General features: G+C 43.5%; 1 protein-coding gene across 1 annotated transcript in view; it reads left to right on the top strand.

Moving 5' to 3' along the window:
• The window catches only part of TESK2 (testis-specific kinase 2), a 64616-nt gene that overhangs the window by 5751 nt on the left and 35978 nt on the right, over positions 1-22887 (top strand). Inside the window, exons 2-3 of the mRNA XM_010180045.1 lie at positions 11603-11724; positions 19461-19509. Of these exons, the coding sequence (XP_010178347.1) occupies positions 11603-11724; positions 19461-19509 (171 nt within the window). The remainder of the gene's footprint in view (positions 1-11602; positions 11725-19460; positions 19510-22887) is intronic.

Raw genomic sequence — 22887 nt, 5'->3', positions numbered from 1 at the left:
GTTTTTGTTGATACCAAATTGGGGGGTGAATTTGTTTCTTAATACAATTTTGCCTTTTGCTTTTCAACAGTTTCGTTGCTTTGTCACCAGACTTGAGGCCAAAATTACATCCTTCAAGGTGATATCTTAATGAAATAACTTAATATGGCAGAACGTTTGTGTGGTTTTTGTGTAAAGGATGATAGGAAGACTGATTCTGTGTAGGTAGTTTTTATGGTGGTAGTTGTATATAAGCATTAGTGTTGCTGGAACCACAGTTTGGTTAATACAGTGCGTGTATGACCTTGTATCGTGTCCCCAGCCTAACAGTGTAGTAGCAAAAGAGTTTTCCTCTTGTCGTTAGTAGTGTACTGGAGAAAACTGCACTTATTTTTATTCCTGGAAACTAATGACTTTCTGCAGATTTTGCTTGTGCCAAGCTCTGGCATTGTTATTGCCATTTAGGCCTTCCTACCTCACTGTACATCTTTGTGTGTGGGTTTTTTTCCTCTTGCTTTATAGATTTGTGGAGTGAAAAGCGTAGAGTTGGAAAAGCCTCTGTCATCTTGCTCTTCATCCTTTCGTCCCAGGGCAAAAGCAGCTTTATCTGTCATTCATCATGAATATCTCCTTAGCCTGTTGTTTAAAGCTGATAGTAGAGAGTACTACAATGGGAGATACTAACTCCAGGGTATCTCCAAAGAATCCATTTGATGGAGCAAGAGGAGTGGTTGCATCATGAGCCACACCGGACCAAAAAGCCTCCAGCCGTAGATGAGACTGCTGTGGCTTCCTGTGAAGATGATGTGTGAACAGCCCCTGTGTCTGGTTGAGCTGGGAGGGCAGAAACCCTTGGCATAGGGATGGTAAAAGCCTACCGAGGAAGTGAGAAAGCATCTCTGTCTGCTTTCCTCATACTTCCTCTATTTAGAATGGTTGCAATTTTGTCTTAAGGAACAAAATAGTAACGCTGAGTTAGAAATTTGAAGTACAACAGAACTATTTTTCTGTGTAACTCCTAAGGAAGTATTTCTGGTGTTCAGGTTAAAAATATTCTGAAGGCAGCACTGAAGTAGCAGTCAGCTGATAACGTGAAATTTCACAGGAAACCTCAAATCTATCTCACGCTTCTTTGTCCTTACTGCTTCAGTTTGCAAGTTCTCTCATTTTCTAGTGTGGTGTTTTGAACATTTAGTAGAAGGTTTGCACTAGGAAAGGATCCTCTTGGATTGCCTTGGAGTTAGCAGCCTGATCAGGGGCCTGAACAAATGTAGGTGTTCTTCAAAAACTGTGTGAAACAGTAGAGGTGAGATCACACAGTAACCTTGATGTTTGTGGGACTGTTTGATGGCTTAAAAGGTATTTTAGTTCAGTTACCCTATGAAGTGTTTGTAGGAAGCCATCTAGTTGTATGTATTACATCCTTTTTCAACGTTGGGTATTTGACTTTTCTAAAGCTGGAGATCTGTAACACTTGGTGACAACACGTGGGGAAAAACAAACAGTTTAACCTGGTTTAATAACTAGAAAGTGATTCAGTGAATGACTTCAGTCTTAACGTGTTTGGTGTATAGAAATGATGTCGTTGCAGTGCCTGTGCAGACCTACAAGGAAAAGCAGTTGTCTGAAGGCACTCTTCAGTGTAGTGGAAAAAGGCATCGTATGGCCAGATGGCCAGAAGCTGTAATAGAAATTGTGTTTAGTTTTAAAAATGAACTTGCAGTGGGACAGCCTCACCGACTGGAAGTTGTCCTCTCTTTGCTGTTGGATCACTGGTGATGTCTGCAGCCATCCTGGGTTTTTTCTGAATGTTCTTGGTTAAGCTTGGCAAGCTGTTGAGTAACACAGAGACACCAACAGTTTAAGGCCACAATTTTGGAATCTGATGGTCTGGATGATTGTATTTTTTTTTCCTGAAGTGTTTGGGTTTTTGCTCCTCGAGATTGGTGTTGCTACATCAGGCAGAATTCGGTATTTCAGACTCTGCTTATGGCACAGAGTGGCAGAAGAAATCCTCGTAGGCTGGAAAATGAGTAGGGAATGAGTTAGTGGATTATTCTGCATATTGGCTATGCAGATCTAACGTGTGGTCTTGTAGGCTTGGATGTATGTTACGAGTGAGCAGTACGTGTCTTCCCTCGCCCAGGTGTGCTGTGGTGTTCCTCTTCTCAATTTCCTCTCAGGCTGTCGCAGTGGGATGCTGCCATTGCGGTTCTCGCTGCCCTCCCTGTGTGATGTGACGCCTGGTGAAAGACGGGCAGCAAAGCTTCATGTCCACACATGCCTTTTGCTCTCCTTTCTTATTTCAATGGGGTTCAGTTTTCAGCTGAAAATCTTCCCTGTTTGACTAGTGGAAGAAACTCTTTCACCTTGCTATGACAGGAGCAAGATATTTGAGGCTTAAAGATCTCTTATGTGAAGCTGCAGTGTTAAAACATGCCACTAACTGTCTGATTGGGAATACAGGCACTCTGTGTTAAATAAACTGGCCACGAATGCCAGAATAACTTCAAAAGTTCATTTCAAGCTTGAGTTATATCAGCTGGGTGGTTCTCATCAGGCTCTTTCTGCTCTGATACCTGTCCGGAGTAAGAAGCAGCACCATTCTGAAAATGAGATGAGACACAAATCCTGAGGATGCTGGTGCTTTCTTAGTCAAAGTACAAGCCTTAGAAGTTGGATTTGTTTCACTCTCATGTGTGTATCTCACACTGATGTGTGTATCAGCCTTTTGGAACCCTTCTACCAACTGCTAGGAGTTTATATGGTAACCACTGAACCAGACAGTTGTCTTCATCTTGCTAGTGATATTTTGGCTATTGAGGTGCCAAGTCACTGTCATCCTAGTCCTTGTCACTTAATTAGCCAGTGCTTTTATAGGGCATAGGCTGTGGTGAGTAGTAGTAATAAATAGACCTTAGTCCAATGGATCGTTACTATAAGAGTTAAAAAACTGCTCTGCCTTGTTCTTTATGGACTGCACAACCAGGACAAAATACTTATGTGAGTGTTGCTTACTTGTGTGAGTGTCATTAAAACTCAGAGCTACCTGTCTGACTTGCAAGGCACTCTTACACTTAGCAGAATTGAGAATAGTTTGGAATACCAAGTAGAATGGAGAGCTATTTCACATTTGGTATCTGAATTAAGTCTTTATTATTACTTATTTTCTTGCTAGAAGTCTTAAGATACTTATGTTATAATCACCTTTAACAGCAGCTGAGGAAACACTGGGAGTGACTCAAAAGCTGTCACCAGGTAGCAGACCCAATGAAACCCTTGCCTTTTCTGGTGGTGCTGAAAACATTTAAGAAGATGTTCAAAATCCTATCTTGGTGATACTTCTTCCTACAGCCGTACTTGGCATCACTGCGAGTAAAGGCTAAAGCTGTACTGAGTGAAGCAGATTAACAAACGTGGCAAAAGAAAGACATCTTTGGAAGATGTGGCAGAACTAGCATTGTACCCTCAAAGTAATGGGGCTTTTTCTGTAGTAAAAAGCTGGAACAAACAAACAATTGAAACAAATGATACTAAAAGAATACTCAATCAAAAAAATGAATGTAAATCGATGTAAAGTTGCCTATTTTAAAATGTGTGTATCACCTGTTTGCAAACTTGGCCTCTTCTTCTAACCCTCTTTGAGCAGCTGATAGTTGAACGTCCGAGTTAGGTCTCTGTTGTCCTCACGAGCACAGAGAACGCTCACAAACCCTGTCAACAACAGAAAGGCACTCTGATACTGGAACAAGTGGGGCCTTGCGATGGAGAGAACCCTCGGCTGGACTTTGTGTTTAGTACAGTGACTTCTGGAGTTCAGGCTCCTTTGGGCCCTTGGTTTTCTTCTGGAAGGAGAGTTGTGCCAATCTGAGTATCGCTGCCCAGTTTCCCAGGGGCAAAGCAAGTGGCAAGGTGCCCTTGGCACAGAAATGTTTGTGGGCTTTTTGTCTTGTTTTCTGTAATAATTTCTCAAGCGCAGTTAAATGATCTGTGTAGGGTTTTGTTCTGGATGGAGATGTGCTGGGTTGGCAGCTCTCGGATTTTCTGCGTTTTGCCAGCTGGCAAACATGCACATTTGTGTAAGCCCATTCATAGCTGGTACTGAGAGACAGGTGCTGATTTACTGTTCTTCAAATAACCGCACTGGCCTGTGTCCAGTGTTAACGTGACTGCGCCTGGAGAACAAGAGGACATCACTAGGATCAGCGTGACACACCTCTGAGCACTTCTTTACTGGATCTGGGAGGGGGTGTGTTAGAGAGTCCAGTGTTGGTTTGCACTGCCTGTGTCTGGAGAATGTGTATGATGGTAATACACATGCATGTGTTACTAACGTGAAATCCACAAGGGAAAAGTGCGAATTATTAGCAATGGCAGTAACACAGAGGAGGTGATGTTACGGTCTCAGATCTGTAGTGCCATGGGGAATGCTTCCTCATAGCCCCTTAGTAGCTCTTGGTAATGTTTAGAGGAAGGAAGTCCAAAACCTGTGTGATGTGGCTTCTGTTAGTCTTTACTTCCCCAGTTGCTGGGAATTCTGCACACAAGTAATCCAAAATGTCCTGTTCCCAGTAGACCCTACCCAAATTGTAGGGCCTCCCCTCGGGAGTTACCAGGGCTGCTGACCCATCACTGCACTTGTCACAGCCTGGGACTGCAGCGGGGCGGCTGCATGGCCTGTGGTGCTGGGCAGCTGGGGACTTGTGTTTGGTGGTCTTGGTGGGTTAGGAGTTGAGGAGAGGACAGAGCTGTGAACCATCCGATGGAGGAGCTGATCCTGAGACAGCTCTGCTCTGTAGCTGACAGCACGGCTTACACCGAGTCACCAGTGACAGCTTGGAACTTGCACAGCAGTTCCCTGCAGTAAGTGCTGCACATCCAATTCTTGTGCTTCCTCGCTGGTGCTGACAAGGAGACACAGGAGAATGGTGTATTTAATGAGCTACTTTTTTGCTAGGAGAATTTAATGCTCAAGAAGACCAGTTAAGTAACAAGAAAGTATCTTTGGTTTTGGCTATAGCCTGAAGTTATTAAACGTAGCAATGTGTAAAAACGTGAGTATCCTCAAGGAAGTAAAATGTAGCTCCTTCATACTCCCTACTCTCTTCTTATTTGTGGTTGTGGTCAAGTCCTAGTGCTGTGGCTGTTGTTACAGTGGCAATATTTGTGTGCCAGCAGGCTCTGTTCTGAAATGTGAGACTGACTTCCTTAGCCCTTTATTTGAAAGATTTATAAAGGAAACGTAAGGAAATTATTTCTGCCCAAAACAAAACTTTCTCTCAAGGTTCCCACACAGATTTTTGAAAACAAACCCAACAGATCGCATAAATAGCGATGTTGGCATCATTGGTACCGTGGAGAGACTGCGTGCTCAGTACCAAACTTCTCATACACTGTAAAAGAGTGAAGGTGCAGTTGTACGTCAGGAAAACTCAACCTGAAATGCCTTTGCAGATTATGTAAATACCATCATCCTTCATACAGGGTAAATCCATAGTAACCTGGGAAGTATCTAGCGCTAAGTATTAACAATTAAATGGGAAAATAAGGACACAAGTACAGTATCTGGTTATATATAATCTTTGGATGTTACAGTGGTCATTTGCAGATGGCAAATTTCCAGTTTCTCTGGCCGGTAGACAGCAATATCACCTCCATTGTATAGATACAGGTAAAGAGGGAATAAATGTTAGTGAAGGAGAATGCCCAGGGCTGTGCAATGAGCTGGTGAGATAACCATGTTATTAAAATGACAGAATGCGAGGAGCTGGAAGGACCTGGAAAGCTCCCCCAGTGCAACCCCTGCCAGAGCAGGATCACCAGAGCAGTCACACAGGAACACGGCCAGGGCTTTGGGTGTCTCCACACAAGGACACTCCACAACCTCTCTGGGCAGCCTGGGCCATGCTCCATAACCCTCACACTCACAAAGTTTGTCCTCATCTTCAGCTTGAACCTCCTGTGCTCCAACTTGGGACCATTAAAAGTTTGCTCTCATTATAAATATGAATATATTATTAATATTAGATATTAAATACATTAAAGTATATTAAAAATGAAGACTAAGCTCCCAGTTCCATACTTGAAACTCAGTATTTCTTTTCTGACTACGACATTAGACTCGGGTATAAAGTACACACTTGAGCTATACACTCGGGTTGTGGCATAACAACACAATTAAGGCTCTTCCTCATTTTCTTTATTGGTACTGAAGGGCTGGGTCCATGTTCTTTCTCCTGCATTGCTGAGGGAATTTTATATGGTTACATTGTGCTGAACTGGCTGCAAAACCCAAGGACTTCCCCGCCCAGGCTGTGCCTGTTTATATCTCATCTCCAACTGTGGAACAACAGCCTCCTGATTAATTGGTGCTTTCTCTCGAAATAAGACTGTAGTCTCTTTTTGCCTTCGTGATTTGATTGAGATCAAGTTAATGGCAGAGATACGCAGTTTCCTATCAATAAGTGGTTTGTTTAAAATAAATGGACGCTGTATTCTGGGCCCTGGTGCTACATCGCAGTGGGCAATGAATAAAAATACAATACAAAAGGAAAACGGAGGGGGCTTGGGCACACACAAATGGATTTACAAAGCATCAACGGTGCTGCTGTCTCATTAACTGTAAATTCACTTCAGTTTGGCAAAAAATTTGGAAAACTCCTTTGGCTGTAGGTGTGGAATATGCTGTACTTGAACTTGTTACTGTGCTGAAGTTATGGAAGTAGAATCTTTGTTTAATGGCCAACACGAAGCCTTTGTGGTAAAGGAAAAGTGGTAAACTGCTTCTGTGTGTTTCTCAACTGTTTTTAGTGGAGTCACGATTTCAGTCGGGCTTTTTTTTTATATCAGACTTGATATAAGCATCACTACTACAGATGTCTGTATCTGACTGTGGGTATATTTTAATATTCAGAGAAACATTTGAGATTCCAGTTTTACAGACAGCATGATTTGAGCTGAACAGGTTTGTCTTCTCAATTAAAGGGAGCTGTCTTCAATCACACATGAAGTTTAGGTATTCTTTTTATGCATTAGTGTTTGTCTGAGTGTGGTGACTTGATGGCTTGGCTGAAAGACTTGAATAAAACACAGCTGAGCAGAACTCTTTTTCTTGAAGATTCCTTCTGCTGTCGTGTGTATTTGGGCCAGGGAGGGCTGCTTTTGAAATGGTGCTTTGAACACATGGCAGGAAACGCACAGGTGGAATGGCCAGATGAAGACTGAGGTGTGCAAGAGAATGCAGAAAGAATTGGTGTGAGTACTGGAGCTAGAGAGGCAACATAACGTTATGTTGTAGACTGTACAAGATCTGTGGATATAGTTAAGGAGCGAGGCTGGATACCAGAAAAGAGGAAGGGGGAGGGCTGCTTTTGAAATGGTGCTTTGAACACATGGCAGGAAACGCACAGGTGAAATGGCCAGATGAAGACTGAGGTGTGCAAGAGAATGCAGAAAGAATTGGTGTGAGTACTGGAGCTAGAGAGGCAACATAACGTTATGTTGTAGGCTGTACAAGATCTGTGGATATAAAGGAGCGAGGCTGGATACTAGAAGAGAGGAAGGTGAGGAACTGGGAAGCAATTAAACACAGTTATGGGAGAGAACAGTGACAAAATACTTCTAAATCATGATTGCATAGCTGGGAAATAGTGAAGATGCAGTGAAAAACTGTACTGGCAGATTGATATAACATCAGTGGTAGGACATGTTCTTCAGATGCTCATTACAAGGACACCTGGAAAGGTATAGTTAATAGTAAAGGGCAAAAAGGCCTTGTGAAAGGTTAAATCAAGGTAGATTTGGGCTGCTGCGTAAACACTTCTCCCTCTTCAGTCCGGGCAATAAGTGGAAATAATGTAAGTGTGTGGATTTTCAGAACACCCCAGCATAGCTGTATGACTTAAACAACTGATTAAATTATATTTAGAGTTTATTAATAATAATAATTTCTATAGCTAAGCAGCAAGCTGAAAATTAAACCCACCAATTTTTACAGGATACTCCTCGTGTGAACTTGGTACAGTGTTTAAATAGCAACTGGTTCTTTTGCCTGTCAGCCCTACTCAATCACTGCTATGAGATTTCCTTAAAATACATCACTATTTCTGTGCTTGCATCCATGACTTGCTCTACTTCTCCCCACTTTCTAAAGGAAGAGGTAAGGTCCAGGGTCAGAACCTGGGTTGGAGGCTCCGTGAGCAGGCAGTACCCATGGCTGGGTCAAAGGACTTGCAGAGTACTCTGCTCCTAGAAGCAGCAGAGTGCAAAGGGCCGGTTTCACTGCCTGCCAGCAATAAACCAGGGAGGCAAGGTGTAGTTACTGCGGCCTCGGAGATGGAAACACATAGGTAAGCAGGCTGAGCAGTCCCAAGCGGGTACAGAGCAGCACGGGAGAGCAGCTGTAGGATTGTCAGGATGGTTCCAAGCAGAGACATGATCATCCAGACATCACTGAAAGGTTACTTGGTCTGACATGCAAGGAAGCCTAATTAATAATAATGTCAACAGCTTTAAAAGCTTTACAGCAATCTGCTGGTTGCATCAGTGAAGGGTTTGGGTTGCATGACTGAATGGCTTTTTGTGTTGTGTATACAGGCACATGCCCGAGGCAAACTGCCTTGTAAACAGATGTTAAATTGGATCAGCAATACTTCCAAAATATTTACTCATTTTCCTTCTGGAGTAGTCAGGTGGTTGCAACATCACTTCCATGCTTTCATAGCGCAGAGGTGGCCTGAAAGGAGATGAAGGCTTAAAACTAAACGGTGGAAGGGTTTTGGCAAGGGGTGGCAAAATAGACGCAGCTTTTGTCTAGGGTGTGACTGACAGGTAAGTGGGCACAGGGCACAGGGGATGGTGTAGCTCCTTCTAAGTAAATGGTCCAGAGCTTGACTGAAACCTTAAAGGCTGGAGCTGTCTGTCCCCTGTTGGCAGTCCCTTCTTGCCACAGAAATGCTGCTTGCCGGCAGTGCTTCAGAGGAGGGAACACAATAACCTTGTGTATGCTCCAGGTGATCAGTGTTGTGTTCCATATTATAGACACTGCTGTTTGATTTTGTTCATAATACTGGGTACTGTCCTCTTGAGAAGAGGCACTCCCACCTTCAGTTCTGCTTCTCCCTCCTTGCTTAAAGGGTGGCTAGCAAGAGAGGGAAGAGTCCTTGTCTTCTCTGATTTCATTAGGTAATGAAAATCAGCCAATAGGCTGTTCTATCAGATTTGATAGAAAGACATCCTCCGACATCAGAACAGTGTACAGAAGTTCCAATAAAATTGCTGACGTTACTTCAGTGTCCCTAAAAGTGAAACAAAACGCAGTGCGGTGTTGGGTGCTGTTTAGAGACCAGTTACACAGACAGGTGCTAGAAATCAGAGCTATTTCCAAGCATGGGGAAAATGATTTTATAGAACAAATGAACAAAAAACCCAGACTCCGTAGAACCTCGTTCAGTCTATCAGGACTGAAAAGACTCCGGGAGTATCCTTCTGAAACGGAGGCTGAAAGATGTTGTCTTAGCAAAAGCTGCTCAGTTTTCTCTGGATGTGGATTTTGAGAAGCAGTTGCCAACCACTTGCTCTTGCGTATCAGACCTGAAAATCCATGCAGCCTGCAGGGGACAGTGCTCCAGAAACCTACCCACCTTCTTTGCTGAGGCTTCCCTAGCTCAGGAGAAGAGATCAGAACAGGCAAAGGCAGAGAGCAAGGGAGGTCTTAGATAGGGCTCTACTTTTACCTCAGGGTTGAGAAAGGAGGACTTGAAATTTTGGCATGGAACCGAGTGAATTATAGAAATGGGCAGGAAATGAAGAGGTAGAAAGCAGAGTTAATGAGAAAGCAAATACCGTTTAAAACCGCACTCCATCTGAGCTCCTGCTCACCTTCTACCTCTGTCTGTTCCCTGTTGGCACACCTTGAAGCTTCTGTGTTAGTGGAGAGGAGGTTCTGTTCAGAGCATCTCTGCTTGCAGGAGTTCTTGAAAACTCTCTTCTATTCCCTGCAAACCTCAAATTACTCCACCACAACACCCAGGATTCCTAACCCTCCTCCCAGAGAAAGTGTGTTGATTTAGCTTTTAAATGGTCCTTTTTTCCTTAATTTAAATTTGCGTTGTTGAAACCAATCTTGCATTAAGTCTGTGAAAGCATTTTTAAAATTTATGTTCCTCAGCCAAGGCATTACTGCTAATAAAATGAATATGTAGCTAAAATGTATGTTTTAAAAGTCTGTACTTAGATACTGACTGGTCCAGCTTAGCTTGTTCTTTCAAATAGGCTGGGTATGCAAAAGCTGCATGAAATTAAAAATTAATGAAGGGACACAATAGACACAAGAAACCTGACAAGTAACAATAAACCTCATCAACTTAACATGCAGTCATCCTGCTTTAAAACCAATAAGCAAGCCAAACAGGCAAGACAGGTTGTGTGCAGAAGGGTTCTAGATGATCGTGGTATAACGCACTCAAGCTGTAGTTGGACCAGTTTCATTGTAAAGCCAATATTGCCACTGAAAGGAGCCCCGTGCTTATGAGCTTGCTGTGGGTTTCTGTCCTCAGCGCTGGTTTCTATATCCTCCTCCACCTCCTTTCTCTGATCCTCCTTGCACTGGGATTACAGGGTGACGGTGGGTGAGGCATCCGAGGAGCTCATGTACATGGGCAGTGAGGAGGAAGCAGGAGAAAAAGCATCTGTGGGCTGTTTTTCTACTCACTCAGTCCCTTGCTGCTTCTCACACTTCACTGGGATGTTTCCAGTGCTACCTTATCCTTCAAAGTAGGACAGGAATAAGCAACTCGGAAGCACTAAGCCAGGCACACATCTGAAACAGGACACCCGTTCCTCCCAGTGCATCCCTGTGCTGAGTTCATGCTGCTTTGTGCCTAGGTGAGAACGTGTAGCTGAAATATGCCCACTGATCTTGAAGATACGGGGTGCAAATAAAACTTGAAAATGGGATCACTTGCTGCTTCAGACCTACAAGTGAGCATCATCTCCAGAAAACATGCCCAGCTTTCTTCTCACATCTGCTTATCATGAGTTCAGGTCTTTCTGTAACACAGACCACAGCTAAAGGAGCCTCTTACTGGGAAGGAGGAGCAGAGCCTCCCAGAACAACAGGAGAGAGGCTGTAGTTTAAAATGCAGGGAGTCTGGATGGACCTACAGCATCATGGACATTTCTGTTTGAAATTGGAGAGCTGGTGAGAGTCTTACATTCTTGCATCACAGACTTTTCTAAACTGATCTCAATAAGCAGAATAGATTTACCATGGTAGTGGTTCAGTGTTTTGAGAAGTACGCATCTTGTTTGAGCTGCAGGTACTGGTGTAGGAGGAAAATACTGGGAACACCATTTCCGTGAGTACCACTGGTATGCCTGTGGGAATGCTCAACTCCGAGGAAATTCAAAGGCTTGGCAAGTCTTGTGTTATCATGGCAACTCCTCGCTGATAGTAGCGTTTGGATAGTGTACTTATGGAAAGTAGTCTGTGTAATAAAGCCTATAGAAATCAGAGTCTAGATCAAGCCATATGTCATGAAGGATCTCCAAGTTGTACTGCAACTCTACTGCTTTTTCAGTCTTGCCTTGCATATCCTTACCGTTTTTTGCTTGTGTCCTACAGGTAAGGCACAGAACCTCAGACCAGGTGATGGCTTTGAAGATGAACACACTGAACAGCAACAGAGCAAACATGCTGAAAGAGGTTCAACTGATGAACAGGCTCTCGCATCCAAACATCTTGAGGTATGCTGGCTTTTTCCTGAACTGCGGGAAGATTGGTTGTCTTTAGTAGAGCTCTCCAATGGCCTTTTAAAAAAAAGACTTCTGTTATAGCTGTGTCTGTTGTGAATGGGTTAGGATCAGCTTCTGATTTAATGGAAGAAGGGGAGGAGGAAGAAAAGACTTGAGCAAATGGAAAAATCCACATGGTTTTGGTATCTGGAGTTTACCAGTAATGAGTAACTTATTTTAGAGAAAAAACAAGTTTTAACATGAGAAATTTCTGATGAATCAGTAAAATGAGATGAAGACTGAAATCTGGCTTCTCTTCATGAACTTAAATTATTGCCAGTTTAACACCATTCAAATAATCTACAGCTACTAATCTTGCAGATTAATAATGCAAAGTGCCATAGCTTCGTCATTTTTAGGTCTGTTTTCTACTTTTTAGCACTTTCTTGTAGTATTACAAGGTTGGGATAAGAGGGACTGAAGGTGGGAAGCTGGAATTGAACTAATCTGATTTATCTGCTCTTGGAAGGAAAGAGGTAGCTCTTGTTTTGCAGTAGATTACTGGATACAAATCCAAAGTGTGTCTATCTTGTTATTCCTTGAATCTTTTCAATCTTGGTTACTCTTTTATGAAGATATGACAAGCAATTAACGTAATTATTTGGAGCCATAACATAGAGAGTTTTGAAGCACCAGATAAGCAGTTCTCCAGAATTACTGCTGCACAGCTGGGACCCATGTTGATAGTCACAGGTAGTGTAGCTCTTTCTGGAAACTTCTGGAGACACAGTGCACTTTCAGTAACTTATTTTCCTCTTCTTCACCGGACTGTTCAATAGTACAGGCATGGTACTGACTCCTAAAATTCTGTATAGAAAACTTTGCTGACCCTTGAAATCCTGGCTCAGTCTTCGTCGGCTGATGTGTAACAATATTGGCTTGGTTGTTTCCCTCGGTATCTATGAGACATCAGAAGCATTTGTGCCTGTTTTCTGTTTTTTTCTTCTTAAAGCTCCAAAAACCTGTGGACTTAGAGGGTTCTTATTCGTAGTGAACTGTATTGGGTTTATCGAGGTATGCTTATTCAAGGGTTGTAGCAATCTGTCCCTAAGGAGAATTCAGTTTTCTCTGCTGCACGGTGAGCTGGATTCAAGCAACTCCTCTGACTGTTCCCTTTGGTTTGGGTGATTTGTTTTTAACGATGTCAGGTATCTGGCTTTTTAGGTTTCAGGATCATGAATTGTTTCTTGTGTCTGCCCACCACTTCCTTTCCCTCGGAATCCTTAAATAAGCAGCTTGTGATCCTGGGCAGTGATCGAGCTGCTTTTGGTAAGGTTTGTGGAAAGAAGAACTTCATAGGATTGGTGTTGCCAGGATCATGCAGTCAGTGTGCTTCATCAGGTTCTTTATCAGCCTTGTGTGCTTTATAAATCTTATTCTAAAAACACCCAGCTTTACAACTCTGTTCAAAAGAAAGTGTTTCGTTTAGGCAGGGGTGAGGGCAAGGAAAGGGGTACTTGGACAGGCAAAAAGTGTTCAGCTGCAGCTTCATGTGACCCTGCCCCCCTTGCCTGCAGTTACACAGGTGCTGCTGAGGACAAACCTTATTGTGCTCAGATCTGAGTAATTGCTGACATTTCAATGCCCTGTGATGCCTGAGAGATCACATTGATGCTATAGCAGTGTATCCTCTGGCCTCAGAGCCTGGGGTAATTTGAAGGCAGTGGTGCTGCACACAGATGGTGCTGAAGAAAGAGCACTGATGTCTTGATTCCGGTTGGTCTCCCTGTTATTACACAGGATGGACAGAGAAATCTTTCTATTTTGTGTTCAACTCAGCAGTTAGGAGCAAATACATAAGAAATAAATGACTGAAATAGAAAAGCTTGGTCTTCGCGTAATTTGTTTTGAAGAGTAAGCTGCACTTGCTCTATGAATCACTCGATCTGAGGTTTCTTCAAAGAGGGTTGGTTCTCTGGTAAGAAATACTGACTTTTCCTTAGGTAGGTACCCCTGCTGCAGGCAGCAAGGGCATTTCTACAGCAAATGCAGATGAGAAAGCTTTATTTAGCTTTAGTTTATTTTATTGAATAATAATCCACAGTTAAAAACCCAAACGATTTTTCTTCTCTAGCAGGTAACTTGGTGGTTTTGTGTGTTGGCTACGTGTCATTTTGGTTTAAAATCACTTCCTGCAGTGTTTCCAGTCCCTTTACATCTGAAGATTTGGCCCTGTTTAGATGTGACCTGCCCATGTGTCTGTGTGTACCTGTATAGGTACACATGCATGCAGACGTCTGCATTTGTTTCAGAAACCTGCAAATCATTGGTGCTTCTACTACTGTTATAAAAATTAGTTGAGGACCTATTTCCCACTTGAGAAACAGATTAAAAATAGCATTTGATAATAATTTGCTTTTATAGTAGAGAGTTGAAAGCATTGTGGTGTCAAGTAAGGAGATGAAGTAGTACCTACAACAACATTTTCCTGTTGAAACATTTTCTGGGATCGTTTTTGGAAATGTGAAGCTTGTATTGGTATTTAAAGGGAATTATTCTCTTGCAAGACGTTCTGCCTTCCTCATTGCAGGGACCGTGAGCTACCTCAGTTTGCTGCTAAATGTTGTTTTATTTCTGTCCTTTGAAGATCTTTATTTACATTACTAAGATGATTTGTTACTAGCATCAAGTTTAATGATTTGTTGGTCAGCCACTGGGTCTCCTCCACAGGCCTTGAAGGTGGTCTCTGATTTGATGTAATATCTGTACACCTGAGCTTTTCATTTGCTGTGAGCCCTAGGACTACTTGCTGTAGTGAACAAGATGCTTTCCTTAGTGCTAATCTGTTGTTTGCCATAAGGAAACGTGTGGATTCTTGGGCTGAAACGTTGGTGTCGTGTTGGGCAGTGGTGAATTGCAGCAGGTGGAGCACTGTGAGGTTCTGTGATAGCAGACGGCTTGGAGAATGGTGAAAGTGGGTAGGTGCTGGCTTGACGGCATCCCAAATCTGCTCTCCACCTATTTCAACGTGTGCAGGTCAGTCAGTGTGACCGGCAGATGCAGCCGTGATTAATTTATTGTAGTACACTGAAATCTTCCTTCATCTGGTGTGTGGTTATGGTTTTGAACATCCCAATGCTTTGATACCTAAAATTTGTAACTGAGGCAATGTTTTTGTCCTAGAACTCTTCCCTGGTTTATGTGAACCCAGTGATGTGTAAGAGGGAAGAGATTCCTCCTCCTAGTAGTGTGTTTGGACTAGAATTGCTGGGGCATGGGGAACCAAGGGTTTCGAGCATTTCTGCACTTCCTTGTTAGTTTGTGTCCCATTGAAAGCTCGGTGCTGCTCAAGACTGAGGTTGGATCTGGTACCAGGGTTATCAGAGGTCTGGTGTTGCTCGTCAATGTTCCCTGCTTTGCTGCTTCTCTAAATGCTGGTTCTGAGTTTTTGCTCAGATGAAGTAAGAAAACAGGGCTGGAAAGGACTCAGTCCTAGGAGCCTTAGGGCTGCAGCCTGAGATCCGATGTCTTCTGGTTCTGATAATGTCTTCCAGGTGTGTTTTTCTCATTTCACCAGTGCAGTGGTGTGCTAACACAGCTGCTGTCTTCTGTGCTGCCTCTTAAGTCAGTGCATCTTCAATTTTGAAATAGAATTTCAGTCTTTAATATCACTACCGTTTGCATGAAAAAGCATTGATTTAATCTGTACCGTGGGGACTTAATTTACAACATTCAGTACATGGGAAGCCTTGGCTTATGTCTGAAGTGCTCTCATGGGAGCACCAGGAGGTATCGCTGCGTGTTTGGCAGTGAGCGTGCAGATTGACTCATCCATTAAATCCATCTTCTTGCACACACACGCACAAATAAACCAGCAGTGTGCATATTACGTGAACTTCTTTCAAGGATAGCTTGATTTCATTTCCTTTCAGACAAATCTAGCACCCTGCAAACACGGTACCAGCTTTTGGGGGTCTTTGTGCATTTTTTTCTCCTGTCAAACCTTTCTTTTTGTGAAATTACTTGTGATTGACTTTATTACAAGAGGCAGAAGGATGCTTTTGTCTGCTAACCTCCTTTCTTCTGTATTGAACAGTGCTTTAACAGAAAAGGAAAATACTTTTACTTCTCTGTGTGTAATGGAGTTGTCAAAAAGGGGTGTTTTAGTGATGCTGCTCACAAGACAGCAGAAGAGAGGCTGTGTGCGTTGTGTGTAATATGTTATGGAAAGGGTGGGTGAAGTGCTCTACCTCTGTCTTGAATCAAAATGCAAGTGTAGAAAACTTAAAATACATTTTTAATCCAGCACGGTGCCTAAGACATTAAGGTCTTAAACAGACTTTATGTTCTTATTCACCCTCCTCCTGCTCCAATAGCAGTCAGTGGAAAGAAACAAGCATCTGTCTCTTGACCCTGTTTCTCTGTGTTCCTGAGCTTGTATGAGAGACTTTTGCATTGGTGTTTGGTTTGTGTCTTATTTTCAATGCTATCACCAGAATGTTGAATTTTCTCACACAAGCAGCAGATTTCAGAGGGCATCAATTTATTCTGTTGGGCTGCAGCTGCCCCAGGATTATCCACACAACAGGAATATTTCCCAGTCGGGTGGTTCTAATGGGAAGCATGTGTTCAGTGTCTGCATGTCCACAGTGGCTGCATCATCTGGATATGAGTTGTGGTTGATTTATCAAGGAAGCAGAGGTTGCAGGCTGAGGTTACAGCTCTCTTAGTCTCCTTTTTCCCTGTCCCGAATTTTCTCCCAGACTGCACTGAAGGCAGTTTGGATACCTGCTCTGCCTGACCAAGACATGTCCGGGGTACCTCCTCGCTCTTGTCCAGGGCAGGTGTGCCAGACTGAGGAATAACCCGCTTTACAGAAACGTCTGAACATCACTGATGTTCGTCAGAAAACACTCTGTGGTATAAACGCGCTGCGCTGTATTTATTAGAGTGGACTCAAACAGCATCCTTCATGTTTGAGGCTTCTGGGGAAACTTTTCCAACCACTCGTCATCGTTTTGGAAGCGCTTCAGCTTTCCTGATAAGGCCAGATACGCTGTCTTGAAAAGAAACTTCCTTCAATCTGCAGTAGTCTCCTGGTTTGTGGCTGTCTGGCCGCTGAAGCTGCTTCCAACTGGAAATGCTCATAGGAAGTGTAACCTCTGGCAGCCGAGGCAGAGTTCTGCTGCAGTTCACCTACAAGCGCGTTTTGGCTGCGCAGACGGCGCGTCTGGCCAACAGGAATCACCTCAGCTGTGCGGGGCCAGCACGGCAGCTTCCTGTCCACACCGCCTGCCATCTCAGAAACTGAGATTTCACTTGGTAACTAAGTCCTGGTAGCAGCTGCGTGTGTTATCTTGCAGCGAAATGCTTTCCAGCAGGGTTTTGTAGCAGTGCGTGGCTTAACCAAGAGGCTTGTTACTGCTCGACGCAGCAGCTACGGAGAGGGTTTTCAGGAACTTGGATCGCTAGGGGTCTGTTGTATCGATGTATTTTCCAGTCTGAAAACTGAGATTCTCGACACCAGGCTTAAATGGTTTCAGTGTGTTGCTTGTAAACTCATTAATTCTGTCTTTATCGGTGTATCTGGTTTCTCTTTGCCTGGGTAATAACTTCTAACTATGTGGGGCTTATAAACGTATCTTTATGTCCAGCTTTTTTCCGTGAGATCATGAGACTGAGCTTTGTTTCAATTTCTGATTTAAAGTTAGAAAAGTATTTCTGTTTCCCTAAATGTCTCCAAATTTTTGAGTGCTTACTCTTGGTAACTTGAGCCCGTGTGTCCTTTCTGCCTGAAGTGGATGTTCACGAAGGCAGTGGATGTGTTTCCACTGGGACTCGCCTTGACCAAAACAGAAAAAGCAGAACAAGTGAAGCTCTCCCAGTCTTTGAGTGACTGCAAAGTTTTCCTGTTTGGTAAAGGCAAGACCAGGAATTTAATTTTGACAGAAGTTTTTGGTAAATCCTTAATTCTGTTCCTATTTTAGCATTAAGTCAAACAGATTGAACTGCTAATTGTAAGTAATGTAGTGCACCTTTACAAAGGAAGAGTCGGTACATAGATGAAAACATGATTATTTTTAATTAGCCTCTGTTGTTGTTGAAGGAAAATACTGCAAATACCTTGTTTCATAAAGGAGAAAATAACTTTCAAAAGCTGTCCAATAGTGGAACTGATATCTTGGATTTTTAATTTTGTTTTCCATTTTTCTTCCGAATAAATCCATTAACACCAGATGGCTCTGGACATTCTCAGAATGCACTGAGGAGGAAACAGATTTCTGCTCTGGAGACGTCTGGGTTTCTTAGGCTCAGGAGCTGAATTTCTAAACTTGGGTACCAAACTGTCCATATGCAATTGTTTTATGAGGTGAAACTCGGAAACAGCAGAGATGGTGAATCTGAAGGAGCCCTCCTTCCCGTTGCCCTCACTACCTGCTTGTTCCGCATTAAACAAGAGGAATTGGATTTTCACTCAAATCAAAACGTGCACGTTTAATTTGGGGACTATTATTTGAGGTGAGAGCACGCAATAGGCGTTCAAGTCAAGGTCCCGCTGCTGCTTTGGTTACAAAAACAGATTTCCACGGCTCAGCTTATGCAAAGGACCTTACCTATATTCTTTCCTTTGGCTGTTTGTAATGTGCCAGTCAGCTGTTGGACAGAACAGTGAGGATCATTCATTTCCTCAAAAGCAGCTTAGCTGAACCAGCGCTTCAGTGTCTTGCGTAATTGTGGTTTTAGATTCAAAAGTGTTGGAGCACAGAAAAGGTCCTTTTCCTTCAGACCGATCTCCACACGATTCCCCTCTCATCTCTAATACACTAATGCATTTCTACCCTTTACTTGCAAAGGGAACACTTCTGAATGTTGTGGAAACGTCAGACCGCATGGTTCTGCTTGCTGAAATCTGAATTAATCTGAAAATGAGTTAATCTAAGAAGCAGCAATAATTTGACTGTGCAGGGAGGGTTCTGCAGTCCATACGGTTTAAGTTTTACTGCACTTTCTCATGGGAGGTGTTTACCACTAACATTACTTTGCATTTTGTCACTTGTTCAGCTTGTTTTCAGTTGTTCCTCGTATGTTACATGCACAGCACGTTCTCCATCTCTTTCTAGAAAACCAAGGGTGGTGATCATTGGTGTTAGCAGAGCCTGAGCCCTGTGCAGTGTAGGTCACTTTGGGATGCACACACACTGAACACCACCAAAACCTGCTTGGGTCCCAGTGTTGGAAACGGGGGGCTGGGAGGGGAAGTGTGCTGCGCGTTGTGTGCCCTCATACCCCTGAGAGCTTCGGAATGGGATAGGAAGAAACATCTTTGTGCTTCAGCAGCAAAATGCAAAGGGAAGTAATTTTCTGTTGATGCGGACCAGCAGTGGATTTACTTGGTTTGAACTTCCCTAAAACAGAAGCCAGGCTGTTCCTTGCTGTGTAAATCATTGTATAGTGGCCTTTGCTTACAGTCGAATGAGTAACTTTCCATCTTGATTTGCGCTGTCTCCTGTTCTCTCTTGGAACTGCAAATTCAAATTATGTTGTAGTGCAGACACATGATTTTGTTTCATGAGATTTTTAAATAATCAACCTTGAGCTACGCAGTCTCCGTGAGGCGGGTTTTTGTTTTTCATTCTTTCTTGGCGTAGCCAGTACTGCTTATTTATCAGCTTAGTTTCTGTAAAGGGAAAAAAAATAAGAGGGGGGGAGAATAGCCCAAACCACTTTTCTTTTCTTGTTTTTTGTAGGTTTATGGGTGTCTGTGTGCATCAAGGACAGCTGCACGCTCTTACTGAGGTAAGACTCTTTCATGATATACGTACGCAATGTGAAACAGCTCTCGGCCAGACTCCACAACTGCTCTGGCTGTGAGGGGTGGCTGTTTTCTGGTGACCGGTCAATTAATCGCATGCTCCTCGCCGTGCAGTGAGGAGTGCAGAGCCAGGCCTCAGAGCTGGACTTCACTCCTCGCCCTCGGGTGTCTTTTCTCATCAGAAACGCTTATTAGGATGAAAAAACCATCACAGTAGGAGCATAAAATGTCAGTGATAGTATTGTGAATGAGATGTGTGGGTTACCATTGAGCTGCCCCTAAATACTGTTTGTTTCAGTGGCACCGCGTTGTATTTAAATCTTCTTTATGCTCCAGTTGTGTGTACAGTTCATAGGTAAATCAGAAGTTTCAGCCGGATGACACTGGTGTATTCAGTCCCTATCACCTTATTTGGAATGACATCAAGATTACAGCTTAATCTCAGTCCCATAAAAATGTGTTATTCCTCTGCCCACGTTCCCTGGCCAAGGTGTAGGTATCCAATGGGGAAGGGAAGTTTCAGTTCATGTGAGTCTTCCCACTAAGTTTTACTGGGTTTTATGTTTAACCCACCTGGTGACTGCTCAGGAAAAGCAAGAAGGGAGTGTTCTTGTTAGGAAGAGTGTTGCCTGTTTTCACTTAACATCCATGAAATGGCTTTTCTGCCCTTTTGGTTCGAGTACAGATTGAGGGGTAGCTCGTGTTTTGTTTGGTTAATATTCTATTTTATAGGAACTGCTCAATGAAATCATCAATTACATTTAACCCTACAGACAAGTATGCTATTAGTTAGCACAAGGAGAAGGTTGGACAGCTGTATGCCAGTTACCAGGATGTGTGTGGCCATTGCTTTCTGTACCTTCTCTATGCAGCTCTCGGACAAAGATGCACATACGGGGCAGTGAATTTCTTCACCCTTGGGGGTGACAGTTGTACAGCTGTAGCTACTATCAGAGTAACGCACATGAGTGCCCAGGGGCCGTATTTCTAGTGCAAGAGCGAAGGTAAAGACGCTTCAAGAAATGGCAAGATCTAAATCCTGGCAGACCTTCATTGGTGTCATTTTTGGAGGTTTTTTGTGGGTTTTGGTTGGATGGTTTGTTTTTTCCCCACCTTTGTCCCAGTTGCTGCCGAGATCTAAATCCTGGCAGACCTTCATTGGTGTAGTTTTCTGGAGTTTTTTTGTGGGTTTTGGGTTTTTTCCTCCACCTTCATCCCAGTTGCTGCCATTTACACATCCCTCCCCACCCAGAAAGCCAAGGAAAGGAGAGCAGCCCAGGTGGTTCCTCACGGAGAGCTGACTTTGGAGCTGCTCACCTTTTTCAGCCGTTTCTGAATTCTTGGCAAGCAAAGAAATCTAAGGAAGAATAACTCAGAAATAAAAAATAATACTTATTATCAAAAATAATTCAAAGAATATCTTATCATAGTTATAATTCAGAGTGACTGAAGAGATTCCCTGAAACATCTTGGGACCAAAGAGGAAAAGGTTTAGACTGAAGGTTGCTGCAAAATTTTGAGAAGTAGAATAGATTTATTATTAGAAGTACACATAGTGATCACTGCTTCTCTTATGTGGGTCAAGATGGACATTTAATGCCTTCAACGGGAAAAACCACAACCAAAGGCCATCGTAAGTTGATGGGGTAGGGAATCCACCCACGGTTTTGTCCAACACCGTAGTGTTCTTTCGGTTTCACAGAATCCCAGACCGTCAGGGATTGGAAGGGACCTCCAAAGCTCATCCAGTCCAATCCCCCTGCCGGAGCAGGAACACCCAGATGAGGTTACACAGGAAGGCGTCCAGGCGGGTTTTGAATGTCTGCAGAGAAGGAGACTCCACAGCCTCTCTGGGCAGCCTGGGCCAGGGCTCTGTCACCCTCACTGAGAAGAAGTTTCTTCTCCAATTTCAGTGGAACCTCCTGTGTTCCAGTTTGTGTCCGTTACCCCTTGTCCTATTATTGTTTGTCACCAAGAAGAGCCTGGCTCCATCCTCGTGACACTCACCCTTTAAATATTTATAAACATGAATGAGGTCTCCCCTCAGTCTCCTCTTCTGCAAACTAAAGAGCCCCAGCTCCCTCAGCCGCTCCTCAGAAGGGAGATGCTCCACTCCCTTGATCATCTTTGTAGCCCTATGCTGGACTCTCTCCAGCAGTTCCTGTCCTTCTTGAACTGAGGGGCCCAGAACTGGACGCAGTATTCCAGATGCGGTCTCACCAGGGCAGAGTAGAGGGGGGAAGAGGTTTGTGGAATTCTTAGAAGTAAAGAGCTGTGTATGCTCCAGACGATGGAATTAGTTGTGTTTTCTGCCAACAACAGCAGCACTTTTCATCTTGAAGTGTGTGTGGAGCAATAGTTGAGTTCTGCAGACTTGAGGAGGTCAGAGAAGGGGGCTGCAGGGGCTGGCTGAAGGGGTTCTGCTCAGTCACCAGTGCAAATCTAGCCCAGAAGGATAAATCAGCTGCTGTCTCAGCATTTTTCAGTTTGTGATCCAAAAAGGTGGTGTCCAAGCTTTCCAGGGCTCAGCATCACTGACACTGGGCTGACACCACTAGCCCTCATGTAACTTCGGCCAGAATTTTGTCTTTGGAGGTGAAACTGCTGATGGAGAGGCCCATTGCTCAATAGGCGTCAGAGTCACTGCAAGGAGAACCCTCTCACGCTACCCCACGCTGGACCTGTTCTGTAAGGAGCTTAATTATCACCTCTGGTGTTTGAGAGTACAGCAATGATACGCCTAAGTAGAAGAGATACAGCATCACTGGGAGCTTATGTCTGAGGGTGTGATGGGAAATGGTGTTTATTTGTATGTGTATGTTTCCATGGCATAAGAAGTTGAGACCTTATGGCAAATGTTTGATGAACAGATTTAGGTGACTTGTCCTTAGTAGCCTCCTATGCCAGGGCAACACCCGCAAATGTTGTTAGAGGAGCCCTGAGGATTTTATAAGCCTGTTCAGGGGCTGCATTAGTAATGCACAGCACTTTGTTATTGGAAGGCGGGGTGTGAAGTGGTGCAGGTTTCTTTTCTGGCATGTTTAAACACATGGGAAGCTCAACACAGCGGATCATGCAGAGCAGGTTTTTTTGCTGGAGGAAGGTGTAGACCATATGTAGGCCTTGGGTTTTTCCCTTTTGGCAGCGTTTTGCATTGTTTGAATTGTCCTCTCTCAAGTGGCTCTTGTTTTTAGAACTTTTTAGCAAGAAGCAGTTTCTGTTTGTTTTGGTTTGTTTTTTCCAAAATAAGAACGGAAATGTTTAATTATAGACCGTGCTAGGACGTTGGCCTTGTTCTCAATCCGCGGTCTGACCAGTTCTGAAAATCCCGTGGTGCTTTTGAAGTTCTGCTATGGCTGATG

This window comes from Mesitornis unicolor, unplaced genomic scaffold, assembly GCF_000695765.1.
Source record: "Mesitornis unicolor isolate BGI_N332 unplaced genomic scaffold, ASM69576v1 scaffold10292, whole genome shotgun sequence".
Classification (NCBI taxonomy): domain Eukaryota; kingdom Metazoa; phylum Chordata; class Aves; order Mesitornithiformes; family Mesitornithidae; genus Mesitornis; species Mesitornis unicolor.
Note: the sequence above shows the minus strand (reverse complement) of the source record. Positions and strands in the feature narration are given on the sequence as shown.